General features: G+C 40.0%; 1 protein-coding gene across 1 annotated transcript in view; it reads right to left on the bottom strand.

The window, feature by feature from the left end:
* Window positions 1–1,037: 1,037 nt before the first annotated feature.
* The window catches only part of LOC126163116 (serine/arginine repetitive matrix protein 1-like), a 95,505-nt gene continuing 82,223 nt past the window's right edge, over window positions 1,038–14,319 (bottom strand). Inside the window, exon 4 of the mRNA XM_049920039.1 lies at window positions 1,038–6,349. Within this exon, the coding sequence (XP_049775996.1) occupies window positions 5,512–6,349 (838 nt within the window). The 3' untranslated portion in view covers window positions 1,038–5,511. The remainder of the gene's footprint in view (window positions 6,350–14,319) is intronic.

The raw sequence follows: 14,319 nt of genomic DNA, 5'->3' as shown, positions 1-14,319 counted from the left end.
TTTCTTCGAAATTAAGCTACATCTGGTCTACACCTACATAAATTAGAGGGAATGGAGATGACCTCTCAGGAAGGCATCAAGTGAACTATATTTTTACTCTAATTTATATGTTACTAATGGCTGTACTGTGGATTTGTTTGTAGGTGATGCATTTGAATGAGAAGTAATTGTGGGTGAAGACAGCTGTTCAAGGGGACAGGTAAGTATTTTGCAGATTTATAGTCAGCTGGGCATTGGAACAGGTAGTGTTCAATGGTGGCAAGACCAAAGCAAAGGTACTGGGGATTCTGTTGAAGAGGGAGGTAGCATCAACCATGTTCAGCAGGGCACTGGGTGGCAGAGGAAAAGGATCCGTGGAGAGGCAGTGGAGCAAATGGATGGTGTCTTTTGTATAGGAGGGAGTATAGGCAGTAGACTGAATGTCCCCAAGGAGAGGGAGGGCGGGGGGGGAGAGGGAGAGGGGGGGGGAGGGAGAGGGGGGGGAGGGAGAGGGGGGGGAGAGAGAGAGAGAGAGAGAGAGAGAGAGAGAGAGAGAGAGAGAGAGAGAGAGAGAGTGGAGGTGGGGTGGGGGTGAGGGGTTGCAGTAACCGGCCAGAATGGAGTGTTGAGTTTACGCACTTTACATAACACCACAGCATCATCCCCACCCCACCCCTACATTGATATCCCTGCCTGTTGCCCAATGCCTCCTCTAAGTGGTCAGTAGCAATATCCTATTTCATTGCTATTATTATGTACTGAATTTTTCACTGTTTGATTTAGTTCTTCAGAAAGTAAATCCAAAATAAACACTGCAGTACAGGTGAGTCAGCAGAGTCCTGTCTCAGTCTCATTTCTGTTCAAAGAAGAGCAGTTATACATAAGGGGAGATTCACTTTGTCTTCAGAATGTTAAGACTGATGAATAATTTATACAGGTTAAATACAAATAATGGTATGTGGCGACAACAATTCAATGTTCACCATATGTGTTATAACTAGAGGCGCCCCCCCCCCCCCCACACACACACACGCAAATGTAATGAAAAATGCAATGAGTATATTAATTTAGCTAAAAAATTTATTCAAAGATGGTGTTTCTTATTTACAACAATTATAAATGTACTTCATTCTCAAGTTACATTTGGGAAATTAACAGCAATTCTCTTTAAAATTTTTTTGTTTTTTTGTTTGTTTTGTACACATGTAACACAAGATGTAGCTCAGATTACGAGACACCTTCCCTGATAATGTTGGCAGGGATGTGAATTTCCCTGAACTCTTAACTGTATTCCATGATGGTTACACTCATAGTATGAAAATCATGATGACATTTTCGCAATATCGGGATCAGAATGTGGATTTGGCACTGCAGAGACCACATTGTCATCTCCATAAGATTGCACAGTTGTTAATAAATTCATACATCAGTCATTCTGAAAAGACCATACAATATTATAAAACGGCAGTGCTTTCAAAAAAATCTTGCAATATGCTCCATAAGTAATTGTATCTCATGTTCAAGGCCTTCAAGACTGGTGATATTTTTGTTACTGTCAGTTCTTTCTTGTTTCCACAATCTTACACATGTTCCAACACACATTTAAAAAAATGAACCTCACTTCTCAGTTAAAAGCACAGATTAACACAAATCTTCACATTGCTCCTTTTTTCCATCTCTTTTATATGCCAAATTTTTCCCAGTGTTAGTTCTTCACTTATCCATGGAGAGATGACAATGATCAGAATGGGTACTTGCCAGCAGAGTGAAACAACTAATATTATTGCCTGAAAACACTGTAAATTATAAAATAAGACTGAAAGTGCAGAAGCTGTACTGGTCTGTTTTGTACAATCCTTTGCCAAAAAATTGAAGAATTAGCTAAAAATATCACATTTGTTACAGTAGTCCCCAGAGGTTGCTTAGAGGAATTGACATCCCCAACCACCACAACTGCAATGACACAGTACTGCCCACAACTGTGTAGCTGGTCAGGTGCATTTTTTTCCTTATCTCCCAAAGCAGGAAAATCTGTTCGAGTGATGTATCAGGATCTTCTGCTGTAGATGAATAGTTTTCTGTTACCAAATGCATATTCCAGTGTCATGGAGTTCCTTCCCTTTCCTTTCTTTAAAAAATGTATCTCTATTTAAAACTTATCACTGAAACAACTAATTGCAGCCCAGTGTCTGGAGACTGTGTAAGGCAGCCCAGTGACTGGAGACTGTGTAAGGTGGAAACAACTTTATGTACACTGAAAAAAAAAAAAAAGGAGGAGGAAAGAACTGAATAGTTTCTCACAAACGTTATCAATTTATTCATATTATTTAGTCTCATCTTTAATTTTAGGTTTCTGGGACATTATAAGCAGCAGCCACTCCTGTCTTCCATTGCAAAAAAACTGAATGACCAGAATACTTTGGGATCTCAATCTTGGTTTGCGTACTTCACATTTCTAACAAAGTTCTGCAAATCGAAAAGGCATGGCAGATAGCTTTACTCAATCAAGCTTCATAAACAAAGTCACCGCATAGTGACACCATTTAATCTTGAATTTTCTCCGGACCTCATGATAAATTTACTCCTCGTGTGACACACAAATGACATTTAAAAGCATTTATTTAACAAGAAACATGTCACTGTAAAACTAAAATGTTTTTATCCAAATACTGAAAACAGCAAGATTGGTCCTGCTGTTGCAAGTGACCTAATAAATTAATTAATTCATCATCTAAGGAGAAAGGAATATATAAAATTAAAACACCTAATATAATGTGAACCAAGTAATTGATTGTGGTTGTTCGCATAGTCTAATTTCATGCACTTATTGTTCATTCTGAATATTAAATGATGATGTGTATGTCTCACGTTCATATAAATGTTAGGTGGCACAAATGAAGAATGCGTAGGGCTGGTATAGAGCTCCGGTAATATTTAAAAATCGTGAATGAACACACAAAAGTAACGTGAATATTCTGAAACATATATGCCACATTTATAACAAAAGTATTTCAGTTCACTGTGCTTAATTTCTTAGTAAAAAGTGGTGGTCTGTATTTCGCCACCTCAAGTTTGGCGAGATGTACTGGACACAGAGAATATCAACCCTAAAAAAAGGATACTAGGAGAGAGCATAAACAATTGCAAAAGAAAGAAAAATATCACTGATCATTAAGATGAAATCCCAGATGACATACTGAAGGCTCAGAAAAGTGGAAAAGAATATATTCATATTCTCTCTCTCTCTCTCTCTCTCTCTCTCTCTCTCTCTCTCTCTCACACACACACACACACACACACACACACACACACACACACAGGTGAAATTTTGAGCCTCTGTACAAATCCAACAACAATTTTATAATAACTAGGCAATAGAATTTAGCTTCCTTTCTCATGGAGACAGTGAAGGATCACAGTTTAGTCCCTGAAGATTTGTTGCCCTAGCTGTCCTTTCTAATTCAAGTTGCAATCGGGTCCCAAGCCCCAGCAAATTGGCTAAATAATAACATTTTGTCACATTGGCTGTCATTGGATGGATTAATTTTTTTCCCATTTAACTTTCATTGCCAGGCAGTTTCTGCTATGGTGTGTACTATATCACTGCTGTTCACAGTACCCTTCATGGCATGAATTTATAATTGTGAATTCTGGCCAACAGTACAATACAGTATCAGACTGAGCTGGCTGTCTTAACACTAGCCAAGAACCTCATCATGCAAGGGTAAGGAAAAGCCAGTGGAAGGTCAGACTCAGTCTAACTCAAGCCAGTTACCCAAGTCAGAATTTCACACTGGTGAATGTACATTAAGCTTGGGTCCGTGACTACTTCATAAACTTTTATAAGGAGTTACAGCATATATGCCCATTAGGTATTATAGAATCACTTTGTGTAACTGGAATATAACAGAATCAGACCAAACTACTACTTCAGGACTTGTAAGTGTCAGTAATTAATAACATTTATTTGGGCATCACTGCTGACAATGATAGAATTAATGAATACATTACATTATTGAGTATTGTGTTAAATTATTAATGTTGTGCTGCTTGTGATTACAAGTTGTGGGCTAGTATTTGTAGGGTAGAGCCAATGAATCATGTACATTGATCTGTAAACTATATGGATCTACTCGTAAGAAGAGGGATAAATGTTGTGTGACTGTGATCAAACCCTATGACATCAGTAGAGTGTCACGACAATTCAGTTAAGAATTACACATTACTACAGCAGCATGTAGGGTGAACTTGAAATGATACATCAATTTTGATGGATTATATTACACAATAATTTAAAAATTGGCTTCACAATTGAAACTTTACAGCAATTGAAGCAAATTTTAATATCCAATGGAGACAATGTGCCAGAATGTTATCACTTTGATACATTCAAAACTAACCAAATGATTATTATAAGGCATGGGAAGTTAAGCAATGGCAGCAATGTACTTTATCTCAAAATACATGGACAGCAGCAGCATTTTTGCACATTTAGTTCATCAGTTGCTCCAAGACTAAGGCGTGATTTCTACTGCCAAGCTTCAGAAAAATTAGTGGAGGATATCTGGATCCTCGATCAATGGAAGCTTATGTGGTTAGCTTACATCAAAAGTTTGATGAAATGGGCGAAATTTCGAATAAGATGATATAACCTTCAGAACAATTATGTTTCCATCAAGTGAGCAGTAGTGTAGTTCACTGAACCAAACAATTTTATTGTTGGCTCTTTTATAACCATGAAGAGCACCTACAATGGAAGTCAGAGAGTGAGGAATTGAAAGTTCATGTCCAGTCAAATGACTTGGGGAGATTTCTTTCACTCTTACTGAAGCCAAGCAGTGCACACCAGTTCAGAAGAGTTCTGGTGAGACTACTCAACATTTGCTTATCCTCAGGCTTTGCTGCAATGGTTTCTAAAGCAAAGACAAGTAGTCTACATTTAGGCTGTAAAGTCACTATCATTAGGACAATTTGAAAGCGAGATGTAGAACATCTGAAGTGAGAAATTTATCATTTGGTGCTTTGTCTTGAATGTGAAAGGTGGCCTACTTATAACAAATCCATGGCATGGTCAACTCCTTTGTCAGTCGACACATTCACACCCGTAAGAAACACAGCTGGAATACCAAACCTCCCTGGCATCTCTCAAGTCTCTGAATCAACTTTCTGTTCCACTGTACCTAAAACATTCCAGTGACCACCTCCACAATGTGTCCAAGGATTATATATGGAGTTTGGTTTGTTTCTCTGTACACTCATATCAATGGATACCTCTTCATTATTAGTTCATGAAACACAGATCTCTTTTTTTTCTAAAAAGATCAACTAGAAGAAAAAAATGTGATGCAAAAAGTCTGACAGACTACAGTCAACAGATGGTCTACTTTTGACTGCTTTATATACTGAGAAGGTGATATGTGAGAAATGAATAGTAAAACAATTATGGCAGTCTCACAGCTTTTGTATGCACAGAGTATTAAGCAACCAGTTGAGAAAGGCAACAACAGAGCATCTGGAGCTATGACACAGTCATTAACTCTTCCTGGTAAGCCCCAGAGCTTCCAACACATTGTCTTTGCCATCAGACAACCTGGCAGCAAGTGGCAGCGACAGGGGAGGTGGCGACGGCGTATGCGGCAGGGATAGTGTCCAGTCCTGCGAGTGCACCTGCACAGAGGCGCGTGTGTCACGGGGGTTGTCATGTCCGTGGCGGAGGGCTATGTGCCGTTTGAGTGTACCCTCGGTGGAGAGCACACGCGAGCAGCGTGGGCAAACGAAGAGTCGCTCGAGACGCACATGCGCCTCCAGCATCAGCTCACGCTCTGTGACCTGCGGATGGTCACCTCCACCCCCATTGCGTGCATAGTTGTGGCTGCGGTGCAGTTCACACGCCCCGTTAACGCGATGCAGGCTCAGCAGGATGCGCGCACTGAACCGCTGCTGGCAGTAGCGGCATAAGTAGCGGGCAGCACGTGCAGATCGTGATGTCAATAGGGTAGTTCCCGCCGTCAACCGGTGAGGGGCAGTCACCGAGGGAACCGACTGCTGAAATAGTTCCAGGCATGCTGCAGATGCCTGAACAGAAGATTTTGGGGCACTGCAGGATGACTGTGTCTTGGGTGACGGCAGTGACAAAGGACTTCTCTCAGCACTGTCACCTCTGTCCTCACTGCCTTCTCTGTCCGTTCCTGAGGCCTCACCACAGCTGACATCGAGGTACCGCCTCTTCCTGTTGTAGTACCTCCGTGGAGGCACGCCGTTGCGGTGTGGCACAGAGAACCAGTCTACACTGCCAATGCTGGACGCCGGGCTGGGAGTGCGCAACCGACGTTCACCACTCTCTGCCGTTGCCTTGGATGGCAGCTGGGATCTGCAATACATCAGCGTTATTATTATTCTGTCTCTAAAATGATGGCCAAGAAAAAATATGGAGTTTAATAAAATTGCCCTCAACAATTTTTCAATCTCATAAAGATAATTAAATTCATTAACACTTTTTTTGTCATCAGTCCCCTGACAAGTCTGATGCAGCCTCCACACGATTTAGAGGTACTGCCTTTGACTAGTAATAAAATCCCCGTTTCCCATTGTTTAAATTTTGAATAAAAATCATGACAATGGCCAGAAAGTCCGATAGAAAAAGTCACCCCTCTTTTTGCCACCGTTCATGTCATAGAGGGCAGTGCAACAAATAGAGGTTCAGGGTGCCCTTTTGCTTTTGGAGTGGGAAAACTGCTCTTAGAAGAGAATAAATCAGCAAAAATCTATGCAGAAGGCTAGGAAAACCACTGCATTAAACACACACACTGTGTAGCCACAGGAAATGTGGTCTATAATTATTTTACTACTATCCAATGATTCATGTACATGATGCCTCTTTCAACGAAGACATTATTACTGTCAAATGGAACTATATGGTTCCAGAGACCTTTTAAAGTCTGAAACATCTGTGATGTATATATGAAGACTGAAGTGTGATGAAGGCCATGATTTGAACCCTGGTCTCATGCTCACTAAGCATATGTGCTAACCAATAGTCACTTTGGCAGAGTGGCTTTGCACAACTGCATGGACTAGCCTTGCATGCTTCCCTCCCCAATTCAAATTCCCATTCCTGGCTTTGGTACAGATTTTCATTTGTCACTTCTGTTTGCATATATACATCATAGATGTATCAGACTTTTAAAGGTCTCTGGAATCATACAGCCTGATTTGATTGAAGCACTTATGCCTGGGCTTAAGACAGGATTTAATTCAATGCTGGGGTGTTATTCCAATACAGTTGGGGATCCTTTGTAATGCTGTTCAAGTTTAGGGGGAATATCGAATGGATTGGGATCTGATTAGGATGTTTTACTGAGGAGGGAGGCATGTGTTAAGTGACAGTATATTTTCCCTTATCAATTCTTAGAATGGTTATGGTTTTATACACGGGCGTAGAATTTTCCGGCACTTTAGAAAACGAAACTCAGGGAAAAAAACACGTTTTGGAAATATATTTGGGGTTGGGTTGTTTGGGAGAAGATACCAAACAGCGAGGTCATCGGTCTCATCAGATTAGGGAAGTTGGCCGTGCCCTTTCAAAGGAACCATCCCGGTTATTTGCCTGGAGGGATTTAGGGAAATCACGAAAACCTAAATCAGGATGGCCGGGCGCGGGATTGAACCGTAGTCCTTCCGAATGCGAGTCCAAATATATTTGATGTGCAGCAACATGTACGCTGTGTATTTTCGTATTACGAAAGTATACACTGGAATTCCACCAAACACCGCATTGAAATCGAGACTGCGAAGCGCTTTTGTAAGCCAGTCATAGCTCACGTCACGTGATCTCGGCAGCCGATGACACCGGATATTCAGAGCATAGGATACATGACGTAGTCAGCCAACAGCAACATCATTGTTACGTAGCACGAACACACAAACAGCGAACGTTAATAGTTTAAATTAATATACATAGTGTTGCTACAAGAAAAGAAAATCTTTCACATATAATACTGGTCTCTAAGGTTAATAAGCTGCAAGAGAAGCTAAGCTTTCGCATATAATGTTGATCTTTTTAGCGCGTGTTACACTTAAAGACGCATTACAGAAATGTGCCAGTAAAATTTTTAATAATGAGGTAAATGTGTGATCTTCAGGGTTTGAAATTCTTCTAAATGGCTCGTTATCAAAGAGTTGATTTTTAAATGAGAGTCAAACGCTCTGTGATTCAAGAAATTCATGGTACATTCTCGCACATAGTTCAACTTACGTAAAAGGATATTTACTTTTAAAGTAACGCTTTTCAAACCACCATTCGCAATATTTTCCCGCGACCTATTAGAAATTGGTTCGTTTCAGCAGTTGCCAGAGAATGCAGATAACAGGCGACACCGCGTTTGCGCAGCTATCATGACGTAGGAAGCCCGTATGTACGTACGTGTAAAACATTGAAAGATCATACATTATGTCATAAAAGAAACAAGACACTAGAAGAGCATCGGAATTTCGTGAACCATACTAAAATGTGCTCATTTAAAGTGCATACTTAAAGTGCACACTCGTATGTCCAGATCCCAATGAAGTAGATCTCGACCTGATATTAAGCTTTTCAGTGTGGTTTTCGGGATGTAATTTTCTTGGAGCACCAGTACTGTATTACATCATGTTTGGTTCTTTATTATGATATGATGCCATACGTACTAGAAGATGAAAACGTGCACTAGAAATGCAGCGAACAGTTGAAACTAGCCAGTACTGTAGAATTAAACATTTCGTTTCAAATACACTGACTGCCTCTGCGGAGAAGGTTAATAAAAGCCAAATTTCTTAAGCAAACAGACAAAAATAACTTCATTGTTCTGCAAGGCGATTAATGCTTGACTGTCAGAAAGGTGGAAATAAAATAAAATATGAAACTAATGACATATTTTAGGCTTCCGTAATTACGTGAATGCATTTTAATTCACTTGATACCTCCCGGCCACAGATATCCGTTTTGTTTTCATTTGACGTGAGAGTAAACGAAGGTGAAACAGCAAAATCACTAAATGTAAACACGGGTCATGTGGAGACTATCCACTATAACTCACGGCTGCTCTGCGCATCAGCCCCAGATCTACAGATATTTGCGAAACAGATCAATACTAAAAAAAAATCGAATTTTCAAAAATATGTTCATCTCGTAGCGCACATCTTTCTGAAAACATATGTGTTCGAGGAAATGTAAGACATATTATTTGGTCTTAAGTGTGCCAAAGTGCAGTGCCACGCCTCTTTATAAAGCATTCTTTTATCACACGTCACTGTATTTCACTCTGTGGAATTGAAACGTGTATATTTTGTAATGGATGCCATCAAACTATATTCAGGGCAGTGCAATTTGAAATGTCCTGTGCTGCCTCTCCTGCTCCAAGTCGGCCGGTTTGACAGCTTGCCCCTCTTAAAAAAAAAAAAAAAAAAAAAAAAATCTCGCAATTAATAGCGGATGGGATTATTTGTAATCGGGAGAACAAGAACTCTTCAGAAAATTTGCACTCTTTATTGCCTATTAGCTAATAACTTTCTGTTTTGCGTGACATAAAATTAAATATAGGATACATAATAAAGACAAGAGACAAGCAAGAAAGTACACATTTCTTCAATCCTTAGGTTCTAGCGTTCTTTTCTCTCCAATTTTGCTACAGCTTTACATGGCGTGCTTTCCTTTCTGCGAAAGAATCTATTACCTCATCAAAGTTCGTCGAACGTTTTGCTACATGAAAAATCGAAATGTCGTTATCTAATACTTAAAAAGGTGTGTTAACATAAATAAAACCCAAGAGTGGTGTGGTTTCTCGATCTGATTACGTCTATTTTGTCACTGTCTTCTAATTAAACAAAATAAGCGTTTCTAATATTGCAGCAATTTTGTAACACACACCAAATAAACGAAACAGTTTTGGCGCAAATGGCCATTTTTAAAACACGACGGAATATAATTCACGAAGTACCAATATCAAATGCCTATTAGGCCTACTACAAACAAAAAGCTTTATGTTAGGAAATAGTTTCACATTTCGTTCATACGCACCAGTTTCTCAAGCATGAGATCGAAAAGCAGTATTACGAAATTTTTATATAAATATGGAATCGTCTTATTCTTCCATAATTTGCATGATGTCCCCGTTTCTTCTCCTTCCTCGTTCTAACAAACAATCTTGTCATCACCAATTCCGTAGCTATTCCTGCCACTGTCAAAATTTGTTCGCTGATTAACTTCACTAACCCTGCCAGAATCACTGGTTTAGTTATTTCACGATTATTTTCCGGTTAGGAGTTATTACGTGTTCGACAACACGTTTTCCACGTTACTTCCAGAATAGAACTTAATGGCTGCTAGCCGGGGACTGTACAACTGGTCCTTTCTAGTGTAGCTACCTGGACAAACATTTTCTGTCAAAATTTCATTTTCTTGGATACACCGAGAACATAATACGTAATCTTTCTAACCCGTTATTTCTGACAGTCGTTTAATTTTCATTCTGGTAGTCTGAATCTATGGATTTCGCTAGTAATTATAACAACCATGATCATTCGCAAACCCAATCAACCAGATAATCAAGATAGCGAATTGGCATTCATCCGTTCGGCTTTACTCCGCTCAGCTCGTATAGCCCCGTCCCCTTTTGTCTGCGGGAAGTTTATTTCTAGATGCGACGAGGATTCACCTGACAGACACATCACATACACTATGCACGCATTCAAAAATCAACTTATGATTCATTCAGAAATCAACTTAAAATGTGTTGAAAAACCAACAGGGATGCGTTTCAAAATCATATGAATAAACGATAGACAAACATGCACTGGATGCTAGGCGCTTTGTGAAACAAGTTTTTTTCCCCCTCAAGAATATGAATTTGGCGCCCCCTTTTCCCCAGTAGCATCTAGTTGTTTGCTGCGACCGCTTGCACAGCCAACAGTTACATTCCTGTAGCCAGAAATGGGAGAATCTACTCCTCAAATGCGACTACTCCTTAAACGCGACACAACTGCGCATGCGCATGAGCCCGCTCGTAGCTGCTAAAACGAATCAAATGTAAACAGTTGTGACTTCACGCTCATTGGAGGCAATTTGTTGTTATGAAGCATTGCATAGTCTTCCTAAAGCCTTTGACACATTTTGTTGTTGGCAGAGGCTCGCATGACCACTGTGTGTCGTTGTTGTAAATGGCGCATTTCCTTTGCAATTTAAGTTATTTTCGATTTTTTCTCTCGTTTATGTTTTATTGTTGAAGTATTATCCTGCAGTAGCGGGATAAGTAATATTCTTTGTTAGAGTATCATTTCTTACCTGTCAAAATTACAAAAATTTAACTGAAAACTAAAACAACGAAAAATTCCCAGAATTCTCAAAAATTCCCCGGTTTTCTCCCGGATGAAAATATTCCCGGGTTTTTCCCGGATCTCCCGGTTGTCCCGGGTCGTATACACCCTGAAATTGGAGCACTAAGAAGGCAGCCAATAGTGAAACTGTATTTATTGTGCTGGTGCACTACAATAAGAACAATGATCATCATCATCATCATCTTTGTTTTCCAGTTCTGGCTGGGTCTCTTTAGAACGTAAGTCTCTCGATCTCTTTCTGTCTTTCCACCATGTTTCTCCCTGTATTCGCCTTAGTCTTCTCCCTCTTCTTCACACGTTCCTTCAATCCAGCAATCCATCTGTCTCTCAGTCTTCCTCTATGTCTCTTGCCTCCTATCATCATTTCATGAGATTGTCTTGGTGTCCCGCCAACTCTAGTTCTTTTAACATGTATGCACCATTTCAATCTTGTCTATCTATCTATGGTCACTTGCATGAGCTTCTCCCTATTTCTTTCACCATCTCATTCCTTAATCTATCCCTTCTAGCTGATCTACCCTACTCATGTGCCTTTTCTTCATTATTTAAATTTCCAATATGTACATGAGTAATGGGGCATAATATGTTCGATATGATACTTGCTTATTATGAGTGTGGTTTCAAAAGTTCTCTCAGAATCACCATGAGAGATCAGTGCTATTGCAACAAGTTGTTCACATGATATTCATTGGACTGTTGCCTGTAAACACATGCCACATCAGTGCTCTCATAAGAGAGCTGTGGCAGTGACATGGCTCTGTTGTTGTTCCTGTGTAGTGATTTGTGATGACGGAAAAAATTGAGATTCGAGGAGTGATTAAGTACTTCGCAAAGAAAGGTATGAAAGCAGAAGACATTCATGCTGATTTCCAGAATACACTGGCAGACTCTGCTCCTTCATATTCAACTGTTGCCAAGTGGACAAATGAACTTAAATCTTGTGGGGAGAGCTTAGATGAGGATCCATGCAGTGGTCGGCCAAGATGTGTCACTAGTCCAAAAATCATTGCAAAGGTGCATAAAATGTCACGGAGGATCTCCAAGAAAGTGCGTGAAATTGCTTACGCTTGCCAGATGTCATCTGAAAGGGTGTATCACATTTTAACTGAAGAATTAGAAAAGAACAAATTATCTGCAAGATGGGTGCTACGACTCTTGATGCGCGCCTGCACATATGTGCCATCACCGTGGCAAAATTACACGGACTAAAGTATGAATTGTTGCCACACCCACCTTATTCACCTGATATGGCTCTCTCAGACTTCCATCTCTTCCCAAAACTGAAAATTTTTCTTGGTGGAGGAAGATTCATTTCAAACGAGGAATTGATAGCTGGAGCTGACAACTATTTTGCAGGCCTTGAGGAAACCCATTTTTGAGGTGGGATCAAGGCACTGGAACATCATTGGACCAAGTGCATTAATGTACAAGGAGACTACATTGAAAAATAAAAAAAGTTTCAGTGATGTAAGTACTTTTTTTCTATTCCATTCCGAGAACTTTTCAAACCACCCTCATATTTGGCAGTACATCCTTACTCCATATCTGGCTTCTTAAACTCTGCAGAAATCCATGTCCTAGCCTCCCTCTTTCATCAATCTCCTTACGATTCCTCCCATTATCTTCTGTTATGCACCCAGCTACTTTAAACTTTCCACTTTCTTTAGTATTTGCCCTCTGATACTAATGTCTGTTGCTACTCTCATCTCATCCTCTTTGTCATCATCACTCAATTAAATTGAAGGTGATTCGGGGGTAAACAAGACTCAGAATTTTTAGTAAGCAGAGTTGCCACCTCGGGCAGCAACAACAGTTCTCACTCACTCAGGCACTGAATGGAACTGAGCTCGGATGACATACATGGGTACGTGATTACACATAGTCTCAAACCTATGCCAGAGTTGCGTGCCACAATCAGTTTTTTTTTTCAGTGGGTGTAGGATCTCGCGAGTGTGCTGTCAATCAAACATCCTCTGTATAGGTAGATCAGGACACCACAGTCAGCATATATTCCCACATTGTATTGTTCAGACATAACATTGTGGAGACTTTGAAGATATGGCAGAGCCACCGGCCTTAATGAGCCAGAAATGTAGTGGTTGCTGTCCACATTATCAGTTATGTGAATGAGAGGTGATCATATTGGGTACCCAATGGCACACAATGTCATCACACTGAGTGCTGAGCCAATATGGCAATGACAAATGCAATCTGGCAATGTTCGGTTTCCTCGAGCCTCCACACACAGCCACAGCCATAGTGACGCAGTATACAGAACTGGGAATCGTCAGAAAAGACAGCGTGGTCTCTCTTCTGTGTCCTGTGTCGTCATCGGGTGCAACACTGCTGGCTCACCTTTGTCTGCTGTCACATCGAGAAACAAGACGCTGGCAGCTACGAAAAAAGCTTTTATGGACAGATGATTTATGTTAAGACAAGAGTTTACTTCCTTCCTCTTCATCAACACTATCACTGACACTTCAATACTAGCACGATGGAGCAAGAGTAATGAGGCATATATAAGATGGGCTTACAACTACGGATTGCCCCTGACTGGATTTATCAGTATGGTATGTTAAAATTGTGTCCTTGTATAGTATTATAAATTAAAAAAATTACAAATTAAAAAGCTATTCTCCAAGATTTTGCATCTTTAAATTTTGTCAATTCTAAAATAAAGATGTGTCTAAGGAGTCAAGGCAAAGATATGATAGTGCAATAACAACTATACACTCATCTGAAACCAATGTTTTACTTAAATTCTGGAGTGTTTCATTGACCTTATTATACCAGTTTTCAATAATTGTGAGAAATCAAGCAATGGAATGGAACGGAGGTGTTGAAAGTTGGAAGATCCAATTTTCTACTGTTGTTGCCAAAGCTGCCAGCAACACTTTGTTCAAGCAAAGTACTTCAATTGTTCAGGAAAACTTTTTGCATGTGGTTCCACAAAGTTGCCACCACACATAC

Source organism: Schistocerca cancellata, chromosome 2 (assembly GCF_023864275.1).
Source record: "Schistocerca cancellata isolate TAMUIC-IGC-003103 chromosome 2, iqSchCanc2.1, whole genome shotgun sequence".
Lineage (NCBI taxonomy): Eukaryota > Metazoa > Arthropoda > Insecta > Orthoptera > Acrididae > Schistocerca > Schistocerca cancellata.
This window is presented reverse-complemented; position numbering and strand designations above follow the sequence as displayed.